General features: G+C 35.5%; 2 protein-coding genes and 1 long non-coding RNA gene across 8 annotated transcripts; all 3 read right to left on the bottom strand.

Moving 5' to 3' along the window:
* Positions 1-3,876: 3,876 nt before the first annotated feature.
* On the bottom strand, positions 3,877-10,383 carry LOC107931223 (uncharacterized). Of its 5 annotated transcripts, none has more exons than XR_005905931.1 (4): positions 9,728-10,266; positions 8,218-9,598; positions 7,995-8,105; positions 3,877-4,200 (listed from the first exon to the last, which is right to left on the bottom strand). It is a non-coding gene; the product is annotated as an uncharacterized lncRNA (long non-coding RNA). The 5 variants fall into 5 exon arrangements; XR_005905929.1 differs by having other exon boundaries at positions 3,947-4,200; positions 8,192-9,598; XR_001693175.2 differs by having other exon boundaries at positions 4,186-4,200; positions 8,006-8,105; positions 8,192-9,598.
* A 2,119-nt stretch (positions 10,384-12,502) lies between these two features.
* Positions 12,503-14,532, bottom strand: LOC107931232 (ATP synthase subunit epsilon, mitochondrial). 2 transcript variants are annotated; one of them, XM_016863062.2, is made up of 2 exons: positions 14,152-14,532; positions 12,503-12,731 (listed from the first exon to the last, which is right to left on the bottom strand). In XM_016863062.2, exons 1-2 carry the CDS (start codon positions 14,333-14,335, stop codon positions 12,703-12,705), a joined length of 213 nt encoding a protein of 70 aa, XP_016718551.1. In that variant the 5' UTR covers positions 14,336-14,532; the 3' UTR covers positions 12,503-12,702. The 2 variants fall into 2 exon arrangements, with proteins under 2 accessions (XP_016718551.1, XP_016718542.1); XM_016863053.2 differs by lacking the exon at positions 12,503-12,731 and adding an exon at positions 13,776-13,845 and having other exon boundaries at positions 14,152-14,477.
* Positions 14,533-15,895: 1,363 nt separating this feature from the next.
* On the bottom strand, positions 15,896-20,910 carry LOC107931241 (autophagy-related protein 13b). The gene is made up of 5 exons (XM_041082364.1): positions 20,738-20,910; positions 18,823-20,296; positions 18,555-18,736; positions 16,347-16,753; positions 15,896-16,226 (listed from the first exon to the last, which is right to left on the bottom strand). The coding sequence occupies exons 2-5, from the start codon at positions 20,206-20,208 to the stop codon at positions 16,210-16,212; spliced, it is 1,992 nt and encodes a 663-aa protein (XP_040938298.1). The 5' UTR covers positions 20,209-20,296; positions 20,738-20,910; the 3' UTR covers positions 15,896-16,209.
* Positions 20,911-21,726: the final 816 nt, after the last annotated feature.

A 21,726-nucleotide genomic window follows, 5' to 3' on the forward strand; every position in this document is an offset into this window, starting at 1 on the left:
TGAAGAAGATGATAGCTTTTTTTTTATCTTTTAGTTACGTAATCTTTTAACATAATTATCAAATTACCAAATTAACATTTTAAAAATATTAAAATTCCATTAAAACCTATCCATAAACATCTATTAACTTATAACATGACATATTTACTATCTAAGTTCCTTGTATTTCCTTTCCATAGCCATGTAGCCCTTTAAATTAATAGAATTCAACTTTTGCGCCTTTTTCAATTTAGTCCTTTTTACCTAATTAATCATTTAAACTTCAAAATTTCTTAACGAAACTTTAATCCAACCTTAATATAATCCCTTAGAAACTAAAATAATAATAAAATAACAACTCAATCGTTAGAATTGTGGTCATGAAATCACTATTTTTGACACTATTGAAAACAGGCTATTACAGAAATAGAATCGTATCACTGCTCTAAAAGGTGGTAATGGTTCATGGATCTGTGAGGATGAAGTCTTGCAACTTGAAGCTATCAATTTCTTTCAACAGTTATATGGTTAGCAACTAGAACCCATAAGTATTTTACTCATCAGCTTATTTAATTCTCTTAATAATTGTGATATTCAATTCCTTGAAAATGAGGTTTCTAATGATGAGATCAAAGCAACCCTTTTTGATATGGCCTTGTTAAAGGATCCTCATACACACAATAAGAAGAAAACATAGAAACAAGAACTGAATGGCTGTCTAAATCAACTTGGAAAAAGCTTACGATAGAGTATGGTAGGAGTTCATTGAAGCTTCTTTCAGGTTACTAGTAGCCCTAATATGCTTATTAATGTTATAATGTTTGTTATTACGAGTTCTACTATACACGTGTTATGGAATTGAGCTCCAACACAAAAATTTAAGCCGACGAGAGGTGTTCATCAGGGATGTCCGCTTTCGTCATTTCTCTTTATCCTATGCATGGAATGACTCGGTCATAGCTTTCATCAAGCCATTGAGGGTGGCCTTTGGAGGCCTATTAGATTGTTAAGATTTGGTCCGACTCTGTCACATCTTTTTTTTTGTAGACGATCTGGTAATCTTTGGACAAGCAGACCCATAAGAAATTTTGTCACTTAAAGACATTTTAGAGAGGTTTTGTGAGTATTCTAGACATCAGATCAATGTTCAGAAGACTGGCATTTATTTTTCCAAAAATATGGATGATGCTGTTAGCTCACAATTGAGTGATATTCTTGATTTTCATAGGGTTCATAATCTTGACATGTATTTTGGGGTACTTTTTCTCCATGAAAGGATTTCGAATTGTACCTTGCACTTTGTAGTTGATAAGATTCGCAACAAACTAAACGGATGGGGTGCCAAGAAACTCTCTATAGCTGGTCGAGCTACCTTGGCGTAGTCAATTCTTTTATCTGTTCCCAACTATTTCATGTAGTCTATGATGATTCCTATAGGAATATGTGATGAGATCGAACGTATTGTCAGACAATTCATATGGGGTACATTTAATGGCCTTCAGAAGGCGTCATTGGTCAATTGGGAGTCTGCTTGTCAACCTCGATCCTGTGGGGGCTTGGCATTAGACACCTAAGGGACCAAAATACCTCTTTCATGATGAAGTTAGGGTACAATTTAGCCCCTAAACAAGATACTTTATGGGTTCATGTTATTCAATCCAAATACGGTATGAAAGATGCTTTACTTGATAGTATCTCACGAGGGAAATGCTCTTTTTTTATAGAAAGCTTTTTCGAAAGTTTGGCCCTTAATTCGAGAAAATTTTTGTTGGTCGATTTGTAATGGGACTAATATTTGGTGTTGGAGAGATCTGTGGATCCTAGAGGTGGGGCCTTTGATTGATCATATCCTGGCTCATGTCAATATTAATTTAGACTGTATGCTTAATGATATGGTCAATAATGAGGGTTCTTGGAACTTGGAGTTTTTTCATCTTTGGTTGCTGAAGGGAATTATTAAACGTATTGTGGGTATTCCCTCAGCCCACCCGTCTGTAGGTTTTAACAAAGATTATTTAGACTCAAAATTAAAATGGTATCTTCCCTCTTAAAAGTGCTTATTGGTATATTCGGAAAATGACATAGATACCGAAGGATGCCCAGTGGAATAGTTCATGGAAAATTTAGGGACTTCAAAGAGTTAGATTCTTCATATGACTTGTTTTAAAACAAAGGCTGATGACTAACATGGAGTGTGTTAAGCGAGGTATTACTTTACAAAGTAATCATATCTAACATCTAAGCTCATTAATTTATCATTCAACACCAAGAATCCTCAAAATCATTAATGGCAAGTTTCTAAACATTGGATAATTTTGCAATTAAACCCTTTAGGTTAGCTAGATTGAGTTATGATAAACTCAAAACATAATAATTACTAAAAATGGTAGTAATTGTTGAAAGTCAAGCCAAGGCAGCTTGGCCTCCGAACATGTCTTCTAGTTTGTCTAGGATCTCTTTACTAGTTTTACAGCTATCCATTTGCTTATAACAAGTGTTGGTCACGCTTGCCAGCATATAACAACGAGCTATCTCATCAGACTTCTCCCAACATTTTCTAGCCTCAGTTTGAGTGGCCGAAGGGCACTTATTATAAAGAACTATTTTTAGTTTCTCACTACTTAGGACAATCATCAGGTTCCTTTCTCATTCCTTATAGTTATTTTCGCTCAGTTTGTTTTTGATAAGTATTTTTAATAAGGGATTAGGTGCCATTTTTAAACTAAAAATAAAACATTCATTCATTAATATCTTTATATTAAACAAATATTTAAAAATGTTTTGCAACATTATGATATGCATTAAGATGATGCATGCGTTTTACATTAAACCTTAAAACTATTTATAAGTCGTTGCAACGATAATTACTACACCCATTGAATCAAGCCACCATGGGGTGATCATGATCAATTGGATTTCCAGCCAATTAGTACACGAACCTAATTCCTTAGATATTCCCATGTACTAATAATCGTGTAATATTTGACCATCATTATAACTTAAGTAGAGTTTCGTGAGGAGTTACTAGACCACAAGTTTATCCAAGTCGCAAATTAGGCCTACGACACTAGACGAATGAGGAAATTTCAATTTCAGTTCGACCTAAATTTTTAAAAAATGTAAAGTTCAAAAACTAATGTAGACAAAAGATAATTTAAAAATCAAATTGGTAAAATTTATCAAATCCAAATTCTAAAAGTAAAAAAATAAATTATATGCTTAATAAAAAAGTAAAAAAATAAAAGAGATGATCATTTTTCATTCTAATATATAAAAATCAATCCCATTAAATTAAAAAAGATAAGTGAATCAAAATGAGAAAAATATGTATGCTAATTCAAAATAATATATTTTTTAATTTTTTTTCATTTTTCAACTTGAAAATTTATTTTTTCTCTTTTTATTTTATTTTATTTTCTTACTAAGTGGTATTTTACCTAAATGTTGGACGGAAAAAAGTTTTGCTTCAACCCGAAGTCATTAAATTTTCGAGAGGAGCCCAGTGTCACTTCCGAGAATAGCAGCACCATAGTCATGATCCAAATTGTCGTAAATCATTTCACTTTTTTTTTTCTGGAAAAATTAAAATTCCATAAATTCCGAGAAATTTGGAATTTTACAAGATTTCAACTTAGAGTTGCAACATGATTAATCACATTATCATTTTCCTTCGTGCAAATATTACCTAAAACTAGAATGTTTTGCCCGCTTCACTTCAATTTTTAATTATAAATATAATTATTTATTAAAATTATTAATATAGACTTCTTAAAATTTAACAAAATAGAAAAATCAATATTAAAAATATTAAAATTTTACTCTTGTGATGACATTATACAAATAGCTAATGAAATTATAAATATTAAGGGACCAAATTATATAAATATAATATAATATAATAGAAAAATTAAATCTTAAATTCTAAAAAAGTATAAGGACCAAAAATAAAATTTAAACTTTTTATGCAATCTAAATAAAATAAAAATATTAGAGTTGAAGTTAACCATTTTATGTTTACAATTAAAAAGAAATAGATGTACTTAAAAAGTAAAACCGATCTAAAGTTGTCTGCCTCTTGGCACGATTCTCTCTGTCTGCCTCTTGGCATGGGTTTTTATTTCTGTTTTTTTTCTGAATCTAGTTTCGTCAACTTTCTTTCTCACTCGCAATCTGGTGGGGGCTGCTGTATCTCCAATGGAAGAGGAGCTGTCGAATCTGAACCTGTTAGATGAAGAAGAAGAAGCATTTCATGAGGAAGGAGTGGTGATGGAAAAATCGTTTCAATTTTATCTAGTGGGACGTTGTCTAACAGACGATGTTGTTCATTTTCCTTCATTACGTAACACTATGGCTGATTTTTGGCAACCTATTGGAGGGATTTGCATTACGGATTTAGAAGAAAAAAATGTATCTTTTTCAATTCTTTAATGAGGTTGACATTCATAGAGTACTTGCTGGAACACCGTGGTTCTTCAACAACCATCTTCTTATACTTCAAAGACTCTCAATGGGAGAAGATCCAACGAAGTTGGTGTTAAACTCTACTGAGTTTTGGATACAAGTGCATGAATTACCACCAGGGATTATGAATGAAACAATGGCACAACAGTTCGGTAATTTTGTGGTCAATTTATCGAATATGATACTTCAATACCGTCTTGGGGGCACAAGAAGTATATGCGTATTCGTATTCGATTGGATGTTTCTGTCCCATTGAAGTGCAAGAAGAAGATCTAGATCGGGAAAGATATGATTATTTATGCCCAATTTAAGTACGAAAAGGTTAGTTTATTTTGTTTTATTTGTGGAAGATTGGGTCATGGTGAAAGTAACTGTCCTTATCGTTTAAAAATTGAGCCTTCAAAAATCGTTTTTGGCTGGGACTTGTCACTGCGTGAGGTACCAAAGCGGCGGGCCATGGTGGTGAGCAGGTGGCTTTGTGAGGCTGATGGATCACAGTACAAAACTGTCAATTTGGAAAGCCCCAATCAAAGTATTTTATTAAATGATGAGAAAGATACAAGGCAATTATTGGGCAAAAATATGGGGAATCAGATGTCATATCCCATCTCAAATCAATTGGGATCTAATCAACAAATCATTCCTAACGTGAAAAGTCAAAGGAGTAATTGGAGTAAAGGTGGCACGCATACTAATGAGCTGGAGTATGGGCCTATGGAATTGGTTTCAAAGGAGGAAAATGACCCTATTGCTGCGTTGGAAGGAAAGAAGAGACAATGTATAGTGGAAGGCCCACTTGTTATTGCGGGTTCTAATGTTGGTAATGGTTATTTGATTTTATCGGCTAGCTCTGATGATCAGAGCAGCCGATTGCAATAAAAATCCTTATTTGGAACGTTCGTGGTTTGGGGAGATCACGAACTGTAAAAAGGCTCAGAAACAAGTTGAGAGCCATTAATCTCCGAATTTTGTTTCTTATGGAGACAAAATTAAGCTCAAAAAAATGAAGATGGTCAGGTTGAAGCGTGGGTTTGAAAATGGGATTGATATTGGGGCTATAGGTTCTAAAGGTGGGCTTTCAATGGGCTAGAAATGGAATTTATTGATCAATCTTAAAAGTTTCTCATTATTCCGTATTGATGTTGAGTTCATGATAACAAAGATGGAGATATTTGGCATTTAACGGGGTTTTATGGGAATCCGGAGGAAAAATATAGAAGGAATTCTTGGAATCTACTAAGGATACTAAGCCACGATCATTCTGTTCCTTGGGTTGTTTTGGGAGATTTCAATGAAATTGCTAATTCTTTTGAAAAAAAAGGAGGTCGCCTTAGATCAGCACGTCAGATGATGAATTTTTGGACGTTGTTAGAGGACTGCAGCTTCAATGATCTACGATTTATAGGCCGTTGGTTCACTTGGGAAAGAGGAAGGTTCGCTTCTACAAATATTAGAGAACGTCTGAATCATGGTGTGGCTACGTTGGATTGGGTGGATCTATTCCCGGGTTACCAAGTTCAACATCTGAGTCATTCATTTTCGGATCATTGCCTCATTCTACTTGACACCATGGGAGTGAGTAGGAATGATCGACATTATAATTCCATGATGTTTCGATTTGAGGCTAAATGGTACCTTGAAAATTCATTTGAGGAGATGGTTAAAACTTGGTGAGAAAACGCTACTGGGAGCATACCCAATAGATTAGAGAGTATGGGTCGTCAAATGCAAAATTAGAGTAAAGGACGTAGTGAGGAGTTGAAGAGAAATAGGGTAGAACTAGAGGACAGACTCATTCACCTCTATAATCAGGATCCTTCGGATGAGATGTTAACTAAAATCACGGAAGTTCAGGTAGAACTTAATTTGGAGGCTGATAAGGAAGAGTTATTTTGGGAGCAACGTGCCCGAGTTAACTGGCTTAAGAATGGTGATCATAATACAAGTTACTTCCATAATATTGCTGTTCAATAGAAGTCTCGTAGGCGAATTTCTGAGTTAGAAGATGAGAATGGGGGACAAGTTACATCGTCAGAGGAGATCATAAATGTTGCTTCGGAATATTTTAAAAAACTATTTTCAGCTTCTAATGTGGGACTGGATGAGCGTTTATTTAGTCTTGTGGAAAAAAAGGTACTGATAGCATGAATGATATGTTGCTTAGACAGTTTACGGAAGAGGATGTTGCGTATGCGGTTAAGATGATGGCACCTTTGAAAGCACCCGGAGTTGATGGGTTCCCCGCTATTTTCTTCCAAAGGTACTGGTATATTGTTGGATCGGAGATTGCTCGTTATTGCTTATCTATTCTCAATGGTCAAGCTGAAGTAGAGGAGAAATAAAACGCGCATAATTTTGATTCCCAAGGTTGATAAACCAAAAAACATGTCACAATTCAGACCCATAAGCTTTTGTAACGTTGTTTACAAAATTATTGCTAAAGTCTTGGTAATTCGTATGAGCTCTATTTTAAGTTGCTGCATTAATGAAGCTCAAGGGGCTTTTATTCCAGGAAGACTAATATCGGATAATGTGTTGATTGCTTATGAAGTCCTTCACTCTCTCAAAATGAAAAAGAGTGGTAAGAAAGGAAATTTTGCGCTTAAACTTGATATGAGTAAAGCGTATGATCGGATTGAATGGGATTTTCTAGCAAGTATGATGAAGCACTTGGGTTTCCATGAAGACTGGATTGTACTCATCATGAGGTGTGTATGTTATGTTTCCTACTCGGTTACTCTTAATAGAGTCAATGGTGAATGGTTTTGCCCCTCAAGAGGCTTAAAGCAAGGAGATCCTCTTAGTCCCTATCTATTTCTGATCTGCGCTTAAGGTTTCTCTATTCTGATTCAGGATGCCAAAAAGAGAGGTTGGATGACGAGAGCAACTATTGGCAGGGAGAGATTTGCCATTAATCATCTATTTTTTGCAGATGATTATATCCTTTTCGGCGATGCTTCTTGTGAAGGGGCTAGAGTGGTCCAAGATATCATTTGGGAATATGAGATGGTCTCGGGACAACGAGTGAATTTTGACAAGTCCCTTATCTATTTCGGGGCTAATGTAAATTCAAATGTGAACGCAGAGATTATCAATTTGTTAGGAGTTCGAATGGCTACCAATCTTGAGAAGTACCTTAGACTGCCTATGATGGTGGGTAGAAGGAAAACATGGACTTTTGCTAATTTTGCTGATAGGTTCAGGTAAAGAGTTGAAGGGTGGAATCTGAGATATCTATCAATGGGGGTAAAGAGGTTTTCATTAAATCTGTTTTGCAGGCAACTCCGCTTTATGCTATGCAATATTTTTTTTCCGAAAACGTTATGCCATACCTTAGAAGGCATTATGAATAGATTGGAGCAGTTGGGATCAATTATGCAATCCGAAATGCGCTGGTGGGTTAGGTTTTAAAAACTTGTTTTTGTTTAATAAGGCCTTACTGGCAAAACAGGTTTGGTGTGTTTTATCTCAGCCCCGTTGTCTATTAGCCAGAGTTTTAAAAGCCCGTTATTTCTCATTTTCGGATATTCTATCTGCGAAAAATTGGTTCTTACCCTTCTTTTACCTGGAGGAGTATTTGCAGCGCCCGGGGTTGATTGCGGAAGGGATTTTGTGGCGGGTTGACACTGGTGATCGCATCAATATTTGGGACGATTCTTGGTTGCCTGGAAGAGAGAATAACAGAGTTACAGTCCAGCAAATAAGGCCTAATGGGACGAATATTAAACAGCTTATTGACGCTGAATCTAACACTTGGAATAGGGAGATGGTGCAAACTTTAGTTAATTATGAAACAGCATATCGAATCTTCTCTATTTCGATTTCTGAGAGTTGCTCGGAGGATATGATGGTTTGAAAATACGAAAGATCAGGGGAGTATACAGTTAAGAGTGGGTACAGAATCCTATCTACAGCTCATTTACAAGACCATACATATATTTCCTCTATGAATAATGATTACAAAGATTTCTATAAAGCCTTATGGGCACTAAACATTCCAAAAAAAAATAAAAATCCATTGCTGGAGACTGATTAACGATCTGCTGCCCCATTTTGGTAATCTGGCACGACGGAAGTTGAGTGTGGATGTTGCTTGCCCTCTGTGTAAGACAGATCTGGAGGATACAGCTCATTTGGTATGGTCTTGTGATACTCAATAGCGTGTTTGGGCTTCATTACAAGTAAAGGTTCCTCCACTAGAAGCTTCGTTGTGCTGTAAGAGGCGTTTTGTTAGAATGTTTCTGCAACAGATGAGCAAACAGAGATGAATCATTACTTTGTCAGTTTGGGGACTTTGGCATCGCAGAAATAAGCTAATCCACAAAGGGGTCAAATTTTTTATGCAAGAATTTTTAGGGTTTATTCGAGGGTATGAACTAGAGATCTGCCTAAACCAAGAGAATCTCCGTCCTCCCATTAAAATTATGGTGAAGGATCTGTGAAGACCCCCAGATGATGTTATCAAGTTAAACTTTGATGCATCCTTCCAAAAAGATGTCAAAATCGCTACAACTGCAGTTATAGTCAGAGACTGATTAACGATCTGCTGCCCCATTTTGGTAATCTGGCACGACGGAAGTTGAGTGTGGATGTTGCTTGCCCTCTGTGTAAGACAGATCTGGAGGATACAGCTCATTTGGTATGGTCTTGTGATACTCAATAGCGTGTTTGGGCTTCATTACAAGTAAAGGTTCCTCCACTAGAAGCTTCGTTGTGCTGTAAGAGGCGTTTTGTTAGAATGTTTCTGCAACAGATGAGCAAACAGAGATGAATCATTACTTTGTCAGTTTGGGGACTTTGGCATCGCAGAAATAAGCTAATCCACAAAGGGGTCAAATTTTTTATGCAAGAATTTTTAGGGTTTATTCGAGGGTATGAACTAGAGATCTGCCTAAACCAAGAGAATCTCCGTCCTCCCATTAAAATTATGGTGAAGGATCTGTGAAGACCCCCAGATGATGTTATCAAGTTAAACTTTGATGCATCCTTCCAAAAAGATGTCAAAATCGCTACAACTGCAGTTATAGTCAGAGATTCTACAGGAGATATCGTAGGGGCAGAAACTTATCTGGTCGAGGATGTTGCTGATGCGTTTGTAGCTGAGGCATGGGCTTGTGAAAGAGCACTTATTTATGCGGCTGAGAGGGGCTTTCAGAGGCTACAGGTGGAAGGTGACCCATTGTCAGTTATCAAGAGTAATAAGATGGAAGGGAAAGACAAATCGATCATTAGGCCGATTACTCAACATATTTGTAAAATGGGGTTGAGTTTTGATGAGGTAACTTACCTTTTTGTGCCCAGATCGATGAACGGAACGGCTCATACTCTCGCGCTGGAAGGTCGGAGACAGCAATTTTGCGGAAGGTGGGGAACTGGTGTGCCTGCATCGGTAAAGAAGATAGTGATGGCAGATAGGTTGGCCTGGTTCCAGCGTCTCTAAGATCTTCCCCCTTTTTTGCTTTGATTTTTGGAGAAGGTTCATTGAATCTCCAAAGCTGGTGTCAAAGCATTTGCTCTCTCCTTCTTTGGTTCCGATTTCTTTCAGTCTCTTGGAGAGAGGTTTGGCTGATATTTTTTTTCAAAAGAGGCATGGTTCAATACGTTTGCTTTTCTAGTTTCTTTTGTTCGGTAGTTTCTAGGAGTTCATTTAATTTTCTGCTTGCTAGATGTTTTCCTTTATCTGTTAGGTGTCTTTTCATGTGTCTTTTTGTAGCTTTTCAGACGTTTGGTGTTTTGAGCCCTGCACTAATAATATCAGTCAGTTTACTTTCAAAAAAGAAAAGAAAAGAAAAAGTCTTGAACAACTGTCAAAGAAGGAAGGGCCTTAGGCCTTCCTTTTATATAATAGTAGTATTTATATATATAGTAGTATAGATACTGGGTTTAGCTTTTGCTTAATTTCCAAATGAGAAATCGTGAGTGTAAGCCAAAACCATTTTTTAATATATTAAATTGAAATCTAAAATATTTCAAAGTAAAAATAATCCTAATCTCATATACATAAGTAAATTATATAAAATATTCAAAAAAAAGTAAATTATATAAAAGAATTCACATAAAATAAATTCAACAATAACATAAAATATTAATTAAGATAAATTACATCAACAGTCACTCAACTTTAATACAGTTAACAAAACAATCACTTTGATTTCAATTCAGTCATTCAACTTTGAAAAAAATAACAAATCAGCCAATAACGTTATTAAAAAGTGACAAATCAGCCACTCATTAATATTTTCCGTCACAAGCTTAATAAGACTGCTGACGTGGGCAGTTAATTAGCTGATGTGAATAGTTAAGTTGCCACATTAGATGAGGTAAAGTTGAGTGGCATTTTTTTTCGTCATTCCTTTTTCATTTTTTAAATAAATGACACGATATTTTTACTTTTTAGGTAAATGACCCAATATGTTTATGCTTCTTTTTTTCCATCCAACAATATTTGTTTTCAAATATGGTGATATGCTATAGTCTACCATCAATCTCTTTTGTCTCCTCTATCTTCTAATCTCTTCCCATCCAGATTCTGTCATGCCAAAATTCAAAACCACAACTTCCAATCTATGCCCTCGTGTCTGCCATTGTTGTGTCGCCAAATTTCAATCTTATGTCGCCAAAACTAAAAACACATATTGCAACCTAATCAATCTCTTTTGTCTCCTCTATCTTCCAATCCTCCCCATCCAGATTCTGTCATGCCAAAATTCAAAACCACAACTTCCAATCTATGCCCTCGTGTCTACCATTGTTGTGTCGCCAAATCACAACTTTCAATCTTATGTCGCCAAAACTAGAAACACATATTGCAACCTAACTGCTTGTGAAAATGTCACAATGAGCTACCCTTTTCAAATACCAACCCAACCTCCCAACTGCGGTGCCATTGGTTTGAACTCGACTGCGATAGCAACAACCGCACCATTTTATCCCTAAACCATGACAGATTCTACATCCAAAGCATCTTGTACGAATACTCTTTGATCCAAGCTATCAACGTGGCTAGTTAACAAGTAAAAGAAGAAGAAGAAACGGAGATGACCTAAGATGAGATGGTGCATTTGGCCGAATACGATGAAAAAAAGCTTTGAACCATTCGTCACCTAAACTGTTCTTTGTGAAACTTGCCTCACCGCCGTCGCCACGATCCACAACCTCATGTTGCTACTAAACCACTCTAGAAGTTTTCTCTTCTTTTTCTTCTTCTTCTTCTTTGCTTCTTTTTCTTTTACTGTCTAGCCCAGCGAAGGACTTAAATTGGAACCGTTTACATAGTAGGGTGTCATGTCACTTTTCCATTACAAATGTAACGGAAAAGGATTAAAAAGGCTGATTTGTTATTTTTTGAAAGTTGAATAACTGAATTGAGATCAAAATGACTATTTTTCAGCTACATCCAAGATGAGTGACTTTTATCATAGAATAGAGCAAATTCTCCGAACACCAAAAACAACTTTTTATAACTATGCAATTGGATTTGTCACCAATACGACACCCACATGATACAATAAACCATAGAAAACAGAAACATACCACTACCACAATAAGGTTACACCGTGGGACAATCCAAAAAATCAAGAATGAAAATCCAAAAAAGAAAAAAAGAAAAGAAAAGAGTTTACTGAAATGAGAAAAGGAAACCCACCGAGCTAGTTAAAGAAGAGCAGGAAAATAAACGAAACGGGAATCAAAAAAAGAACAAAGAAATTGTATCCTACATAGTATAAGTGCCATTTTCAACAGATGCCATTAGTGATTAGACATGGGTGGAGGTAGCTTCATCGATAGCTTGCCACGACTTTTTTTTAGATTGCAAAACCCAAATGTCAGGAAAATAAAACGACGTTTGGAATCTTGTAAACTACAGGTACAGATAACATGCTAATTTCAGCCTTTTGTTCATATCAATCAGCAAGCTTAACGGGACCCCTATTAGATGGCTCAAATTGTTAATCAGACACAGCAACTTGGGCATGCATTTCCACCAAAATTCAAGGAAATCATACGAACAATCAAACCACTAAAACGAGCCTATGTTTTGTTTGAAAGGTGCAGCTTAAAATACTTGGACAACAATACTTGATAACCCATGAACATCCGGTGAAGGGGTCAACGTCAGTCAAGTCACAAAGTACATTATTATTAGGATGTGCAACATCATCTCAGCCTGAAATCTGTTCTTACGTTTCAGACATAACAGAAATTACTAAAAAAAAAATTAAAATCCTTCCAGTTCGAAACTTCCATGACCAAACTTGCATCTCATTCTTCAGGTGAGTCTGTGCGGAGAGCTGGTATTAAACCAACAAGATGTCATCAGAATACATTTCATTAATGGAAAATAATGATATCAACGAAACGTTATTCTGGAAATGGATAAAAGAAAAATATAGAAGGAATGACAGAGTGTGAAGTCAATAAATGAGACTTGTATCCCTGTATGTCGCAGACAAATTTCACCTGATAACGGAAGTATTCTACACATCTTTTCGATCATATGTCAGCATATAATCACATATTTCACATATGTCATGATTCAAGACAAGTGAAGGTGTAGTTAAATACTACGAGAAAGAAGTCGTTTGATCAAACCAGAACTTTTTTCTTCACATTTTTGTAATTACACTGATAAAAATAATGTCTATCAAAGAAAAGTAACACAACGGGCAAACGTTAGTATACAGAAACCGAGCAAATCATGCAACCTCATACAGCAAATAGCGTGAAAGTGTGTTTTAGTTTGCAGGAATTACGCAAATGATGCAGGATTCAAACCAACATAAAGTTCTTAACTTTAAACATCCTATACTAAAGGGAATTCCAAACCAATAAGCATCCACAAAAGATTTAAGCTTCTAGGTCACTTTACCAGTTATTTTATTTATCTAATATTAAGCAATAGAAGCTAGCTAGTTCAATATCTCACCATTTCTATCAAGCATAATTTGCTGAGGTTTTCTTTCTCACCAACAAAAAAAAAAAAATCAATAAATAATACCCTCCATTTAATCCCAATAGATAACGTAAAGGATACTAAGTAGGCTTGCTCATTATAGACTTAAAACTGTAGGCCAATGCATCAAACTAGAAGCGAATGGCACAAGTGATTGATCAAACTCCATAAGGATTCATGCAAGCAAAACATAGTTGATGTAATTAGGTCTGACAAACATGCTTCAGCTAGCTATGTCATGTAAACCAGCTGGATACGATCTTTCAGTCATCAAGCATTATCCTAAAGAATTTTAAGCCGAAGTCAACAAAAGAGTTAATTTCAATCAGGGAAAGCACTCCAGAAAACAAAGAATTAGGAAGGCAGAACGTCTTCAACATACTAGCTGAGCGGCTAAAGATTAGCGACCATATCTGGCAAATGCAAAGAACGAATGAATACGCTGCAAAAACCTAACCAAACAAAACATAGCAAACACAGTCCTTCATTGCATTGGTTCAAAAGGGCACGATTTGAAGAAGAAAACAGAGAAAGTATCAACCAAACAGATCCAAATTTAAAATATTTAGGATTTCAATTTAATTCCAATTTTGTGCTGTTTTAGCTAAAAGAATTAGTAATCAGACGAGCAAGATAAAAAAGATTTCAAATATATATAATAAGTTAAAACAGCAACGAAATTACATAAAATGAATCAGAAATGACAGCGAAGAAACCCCAGATCTAACATATAAAGAAGAAGGAAAAGAGAAACATACTAGGCTTTTCAGGCTTTCCATCCGTCCACTTGGAGATGGAGAAATGAACTTTCTCACGACTAAGGGCATCAGTCTTGTAAGGTTCCTTTAAGCAGTTCCTAACGAGGTTGGCGCATATGTTCGAGTAGGTTATATAAGTCATGCCGGCTGCACGCCAGAATGGAACCGCCGCGTTCGACGCCATTTTCTTCTTTCTTTGGCTGTGTTGTGGCTGCAAAAACTAAACTGTGGAAAATGGGGGAGAGATTTTCGTTCTTCACTTTTCAGTAACCGATAGCCCCCAATGGGGGGCTTTATTTATTTTGTGACTTGGTTTTGGGCCTCTTAGCCTGAGCTTCAGTATATTTTGCGTTTACCGTTTTATCCCAACAGTTATCTTTATTTTCATTTTGGTTTAGATATCCCAATATCTATGTACTGTTTTGAAATATAAATTTTAATTCTGAGATATTAAATATTTATACTTTTATTATTTAAAAATAAAGTTGGCAGCAGGATGAGATGGAGAGTTGCATTTGCGATAGTCAAAGGAGGAAGGAATAATGGCCTTGGTGGTGCAGTAATTGCAAGAGATGACATGGGATGTTCTACCTTAATTTGTAAAAGGATGGAGACTGAATCTAGACTGTAAGCAAGACTGATGTCAATTCAATTGATGCTTGTATTGATGAATCAGAAAGGATTGGAACAAGGCCAAGTTATTAATGGGGATAGGAAATGGATAAACATTCTCCAGCGGAAGCTACAGCCGGCGATGAATGACGTTAAAAGTCTTCTCCATACAGTTAAGTTAACAAGCTCAAGGCAGAGGGATTCAAACATAGTCAAAAGGGGCATAGGAATGGGCAATAGTTGCAGGTAGGGCAAAGACGTCCATTTGTTGGCCTTCATTGCATTCGTTTTTCTTTTTCCTTCCTTTTATTGTTAATTGTAAAATAAAAAGTAAAAAGAAAAATAAATGAGCCAACGAAGTATGTGAAATGGGATTTTGGTTAAGATGAGTTGGTGTCTTAGTAGACTATAATTAGATACTTGATTGTTAGATAAATAACGTATTTTCTTTTGCTTCTAAGTAACAAGTATTTCTGGTACAAATTTAGGTTTTTATAAAGATTCGGTTGTTGTCTTCTCTTCTTCAACCAATTGAATATTACATGCATCAATAGAAAAAGAATTCAAACATGGATAAGATTAAACTTTCTTTTATAAAATCTTACAAACTTCTAGACTTTTTTTGAATTTTTTTTCTGAAATAAATTAGGAAAAAAAAAATTTCAGTTCACAAGTTTCCTTCCCAAATTAGTTGAATTTCTCTCCTATGTTCTTTTTTCAATTAAGAAAAAAAAATTCTCAAATGAAACTTATTCTTGAATATCATGGTCTTGTTCAATGGTAAATTCTTGAGCTAATAGATTCACTTCTAGTTAGGTTTAGATAAGTAAGAAGAAAGGAGAATAAAAGAGGGAAATGAAGAAGATAAATAAATATTCTTATAATTTTTTAGAATCAAAATCAAATTAAAATACATACATATAAAAGCTGAAAGTTATTTTTCTAAAATCATGACTAAATTAACACAATCTGTAAATGTTAGGAATTAAATTTATTATTATGTTAATTTAAAATTGTCATGCCATCTTTCTATCACACAGTTAATGTAATTGAATTAAAAAAAAAAGAAGACATAAATATTCTATAGTCTACTCAAATAAATAACTACAAGAAATAAAACTTCAGACAAAGATTTCTTAATCGCATAATTTCTATTAAAATTCTGATTGTACTTCCAATCTTAGAGCAGAGCAGTGAGTAGACACATTGGACCTGGAATTCAAATAAGCTAAGAATAGAGACATATGTTGTACAATAGTGTACATATATAGATATATAGAGAGAGGGGGGTTGTATGCGTTCCCCATAAAGCAATAAGTTATATACACTTGTGTAGAATAGAGAAAAAGGTGCTTTTTACAAAGTTTTCCAGGCCAACAGATAACACTTCTATTGCAGCATGATTCTTATAACCCTTCTATTGCAGCATGATTCTTATCCAAAAACTTAGAGTATACTTCTATCTACAGAAAAGGGGATAATGGCTTCAGCTGTATAACATGTAGTAATCTCTGAAACCTAAAGCTGTACATTTGAGCAATATATACCAATATAGTAGTTCAGAATCGATAGTTCTCATGTACCTTTGCTGGTACTGGAATGTTCAGCTGCAGAGGCAACATTAGAAGATGTGTAAGCCTTACCCCCTTCACTAAGTAACAAGTTTTTCATCACTTTGTAACCCCGAAGTTCCTCTAATGCATCGGTGGTTGTCTTTGATGCAACAAGCCTAAAAGATGCTATATTCGGAGCAGCAGCATGTTCAACAGTCACAGCTTCCGAGATCTGACTTTGCTTTGGGACGCTGTTGCTCAAGATTTCCGGCCTTGAGGCTTCTGAAAAATTAAGGGAGACGTTTTGGCGAAGAGGAGGGGCCTTTTCCAGCATTCGGACAAGAGCACCAACCGCAGCATCCGGGGATTTTCTATTCATAAACAACCCTGCTTCATTTGGATCAGATGGATTTCCTCTTCTAACGTAAGACTCAGGTCTACATAACATGCCAAAAGGCCAATTCAGTTTACCCAATAATTCAAAAAATATTAAACAGTAGCAGAGGTAAAACGGGAAGATCTAGCCAGTTTCAGTTAAAATCCATATAGGCCAATTAAGATAAAGTATTCATAGATGACCATGATAAAGGATATATGCTGTTTTCTCCAATTTGGGAAATCTTAAAAATGACTGATTGTAGCTTCAGAGATGAACATTAACTCTTTTCGATTAAGGACTAACTTCAGTTAAATGATTTTCTTGAGGGAACTACCAGTTGTAGAAAAGAAAATGTCCCAATCTAGCTAGCTTTAAAACTTTTGAACTTGTCAACTGGTCCACTCATGGTAACAGACATCTAATTCACTAGTGTCCCTGATAGAAGACCATATTAATGAACCAAACCTGATTTTAAATTGCTGGGTACCAAACCAAGACATTATAGTCCCCACATTTGACCACAACATAAACTAGCCCAATTTTGATACCCTAAAAAGGTTAACCTAAATGATTCCTGTCTTTTAACGATGACAAACTAGCCTTCATATCCTCCAGTCAATATAACATGTCATTCTTAATCACAGATCATTTTTTGGGGGACCTCCAATTAATCATCTATATTTAAATTAATTTAATGTATTCACCAACTGACAATGAGAATAAGGCAGCTATTGTTAGGGGTTTCCTCAACAGAAAGGCTGAGCCATACAGAAATTCGCCTCCAATCCAACCTTGTGACCTAAAGACGCACTCCCACTTTCCTAGACATATATATATATGGTTAAATTTAACGAGTTATAAACCAATGCTGGTTGCACATTACATTTGCACAGCTTTCGGCTAAACATAACTAACACTAGAAACTTCAGCATATCTATTCGATTGAACTTCTTCATTCTATTAATTGTTTGGCCAAAACAAACTTCTTAAAGTTAACAAGTCAGGCTGTCTTTCTAAAAACTAGAAAGAATTATATGGTAACTCCCCATAGATGATAAACAGATACCTATACCGATTCCTGAACCAGATATTCCACTATGGCTACTACCTGAACTACAGATTGAAATTTACAATAACCACCTCATTTTCCTTCTCAAAAGAAAGAAAATTTTACATGGTATCTATCTGTAGACGAAAGACAGATACTTATCCCAATTCCTGAAACAGATAATCCTCTAGAACTACTACTTGAACTAGATATAGAAATTTATATTGCAAGCCAGGCTGTCTCTCTCAAAACTAGAAAGCAAAGTTAGTTGGTAACTCTCCATAGATAATATATCAGAATTCCTAAACCAGATACTCCAATAATACTTGGGTTCCTATCAACACAATATTGGAATTTATAATGCAAAATCTCTTTGCTGAAGAACGATTATGCAGTTTCCTAGAAGGTTCATCAATTGTGATGCTAACTTTACATCTTCAGAGATCAAAACTCGTTCACACACACAAAAGGGAGATTTACTACTCTTAGCATACAAATGATGGCTTTTGGTAAGTTTATACCATTTTGAGCAGTAGGACACACCAACTCAGAAAAATTACCCCAAGGCCGGTTAAAACAGCCAAATCAAGTCCCAAACCAATGACACAGAAAATTGATGCCACAGTCTCAATTCATGTTAACAATAATTAATAAGATGTAAAATCCTCAAGAAATCAGGATAAAAATAACATCAGGTAGTTATAAGTAGATATAGTAAATTAATTGTATGCACTGGAATAATCCACAATGATGCAAAAGGATTAATTTAGAAAGAAAAAAAAAATTTTACATGATGAATTCTGCAGATTACCTGCTACCAGGGTCCATCATTTCACCATCCTCCACATCAAATGGACAAGGAAACTCAGAGTAGTCAAAATCATCTTGTAAAGACCTACTGGAACTTCTAGAACATGAAATTCGTGGTGAGCTGTTGGAAAAAGCTTTCACTCCAGAGTATTTCCAACAGTCTTCTTTCCCAAAAGAAAATATCTACAAGAGACAGAAGATGAATAAATTCCAAGTTGCAAGACAAGATACTAGAACTCACAACATACAAATGACGTGTATCTGAATACCTTTTCAATAGTAGCATCAGTTTCAGCAGGAACCCTAATATTATCAGTCCTAGAAGTACCAGCTCTTGTAATTTTAAGGGGAGGTGAAGGTGGCAAATTCTGCCTGCCAGACAATGCAGGGGAATTAGCAAGCTTGGGAGCCGCTATGTTAACAGGAGCACTTTCAGAGCGTAAAAGAGCTTTTGACAAATGAGTCCTAGGAATGTAGATGGGGACTGATGGCGAGGGAGAGGGGGAAGGGGAAGCAGAGAAACTGGGGGAAGGACAATACTCATCAAAGTTTGTATCTCTCTTATGAGCTAGTGGTGCTTCAGGAGGATGAGGAGGTAAGCTCATGGGTGGCAAACCACGAGAGCTTGGATTAGAAACCAAAGCATTTGATTCTGAATGCGTTGGTGATGGTGAGAAAGAAACCAGAGGTGGTGAGGCCTTGTAATGGTCATAACTCCAACTATGTCTTCTTGAGAATGGTAAAGATGATGGAGAGCCATGTGATACAGGAAGAGAAGGAAATCTCCTCAGGGGGTCTGCCAATGGGCTTCCAACATAATCTGGTATAAATTGAGGGGACATAGGGGTTGATGATTCGGAGCTCATATCTGAGATTGATGAATAGTACAAAACTGAAAGGCAAAGCCTTCCACAAGAAGTGTCCACAGGGGTAAACCAAAATCTCTGCATATCTACCTCTTCTTTACGAGTCAAGGGTTCAACAAAAGAAGATACCCTAGGAACAAGCTTAAAGGAACGAATTAGACCAGATGAATTCAGATCACGAAAAATGTTGTATGCAGGTAAAAGCCTGACAGTCACGTATAAGGACCTCAACATCAATATCAATTTCTTATATAATGCACTCAAGTTATTACAACTTGATCTTCTATTCCCTGAATTAAAATCCCTACCCTTTCTACTTTCATGGTGCACGAACCATCTTTCTATGATTTTTTCACATTTCATCTCACTGCCTGATTCATCTTGATCAGAATTCCAGAAATATGAATTCTTATTTTTAGATGACAAATTCCTAACAATATCACTTGTGGGGGAAAAGCTTGCAGGTCCCCAATCAAGTGGTTTCTGCTCCAATATAACATCGACAACAACCGGCTCAAAATTACTCTGTCGACAAAGGTCAAGATTTTCTAGCGCTGAAGGGCACTCCCTAAGAGCTAAATTGAACCATTTATCTCTTGGTCTCACACTAGATGAAGATGAAGAGGATGACGATGGAGATGACACAATTTGTTCGCCACTATAATTACGTGATGATACATAAGAAGACCTCGATTCAAGTATTATTAGAAGACTCTTATAAAAGAATTCAGTGATAACTTGTTCCATTTTGGCAGCTTCAGTGTGAGAATTTGTGTGAGTTGATGTCATAATTTTTAAATTTGCTAAAATAGGAACAATCAAATACTTTTAAGAGAATTCCGCTTATAAACTTGAAACACCTCTGAAGAGAATCTCACTGCAAATAAGAAACCATAAGGAACAATCAAAGGCTCATCCATCGACAAAACCCCAGTAAGAAATAAGTCAAAAAAGGGACTAAATTAACCAGTGAAAATAGCAAAATTAAGTTGCTAACAGAAAACAGTACAAGCAGCAGCCATATATTATATCAAATAAAACTATCAAAATTATTAGGAAAATCCAATTTAAAAACAAACAAACCACTTAGAAATTAGATTTCTTATGTTCTTTATATAATTAAAAACGCGTGTTGTGTAAGGAACACGTTTGAACACTTTTTTTTTTTTTTGTGTTTTGGGTTTTTCCCATTTTCATCCATCTCAGTTTCCACAGAAATTTATTTCGCAAAATTTCGCAAAAAGTAAAAATCAAGCTAAATTTAAAATGTTTTAAAATAATAATAGCGCAAAGAAAGCTAAGACAGAAGCCAACTCACCTGTTTGTTAATGTACTGAGTTTATTGAACCATATTTTCCTCTATCTTTTTCTCTCTTTAACAGGCTTATCTCCTTGTTTAGTAAAAAGAAAAGAGAAAAGAAACTTCTTTAAATTTGTTTTTTTTTTATTTATTTAGGGAAAGGAAAGAAGAAAAACAACTCATTGTGAAATTAGAAGCTAGAAGGAAGAATGGGAGAGGAACAGGGCCCATGAGAGCTAACATCCCAGCTTGATCTTGCCACGTCATCACTCTAGAGGGCCTATGGGAGCTAAGACCCCAGCTTCATCTTACCATATCGTGACTCATGAAATATGTTTGAACAGAATAAAAAAGAAATAATTAATTAATTAATAATGAAAATTTCTTTTATAGAAATGGAATATATAAATAATAAGTATGAATAATAGTATTACTTGTTTGGTTAACCAGAATGATATTGAGCAATATATAAAAAATAACTATATAATCACTTTATTACTCGTAAATCAAATAGACGGTATCTAATTATTGATATGCTGTTATATATTTAAAGTAATTATAGTTTATAAAATATTATATTGTTATGGTATTCGTCATTACCGACTCGTTACCCAGTTATCCGACTAAGATCGATCAATCCAGTAGTGATAGCTTGCATAGTTTGCTTACATGAGTTCGTATCATCATGTAAACTACCCCACACTTAAGGAACATGTGTTAATCTTAAAATAAGGTATGTATTGGCATGCATGGGGGCCTACCTAGGACGTCGCATCTAAGAACCTTTATCATATAATCAGGGAAATTAGCCTCATTAAGGGACAGACTCACAAAAACACTCAACAATTTGGTGCGGTGAGCGTGGACAGACTTTTGACCATAAAAAAATCAAAAAGCAAAGATGACTCACTCTAATGAGAACTTCCCTAGCAATTTCCCATCAGATTAAGTTGGAGGTTCTAACACTGAAAATCAACCTCAAGAGATGGATCTTTTCGCTGGATGGG

This window comes from Gossypium hirsutum, chromosome A12 (genome assembly GCF_007990345.1).
Source record: "Gossypium hirsutum isolate 1008001.06 chromosome A12, Gossypium_hirsutum_v2.1, whole genome shotgun sequence".
Taxonomy (NCBI): Eukaryota; Viridiplantae; Streptophyta; class Magnoliopsida; order Malvales; family Malvaceae; genus Gossypium; species Gossypium hirsutum.

Bases quoted from the DNA above. Each gene is read 5' to 3' on its own strand.
- LOC107931232 (XM_016863053.2), bottom strand. From the start codon at position 14,335: ATGGCGTCGAACGCGGCGGTTCCATTCTGGCGTGCAGCCGGCATGACT. The intron at 13,846-14,151 runs GTATGTTTCTCT...TTGTTTGGTTAG, and splicing joins TGGAAAGCCTGAAAAGCCTA to GTTTTTGCAGCGTATTCATT.
- LOC107931241 (XM_041082364.1), bottom strand. From the start codon at position 20,208: ATGACATCAACTCACACAAATTCTCACACTGAAGCTGCCAAAATGGAA. The intron at 18,737-18,822 runs GTATTCAGATAC...TGTCTCTTGTAG, and splicing joins CTGATGCTACTATTGAAAAG to ATATTTTCTTTTGGGAAAGA. The intron at 16,754-18,554 runs GTAATCTGCAGA...CATGTTATGTAG, and splicing joins ATGATGGACCCTGGTAGCAG to ACCTGAGTCTTACGTTAGAA.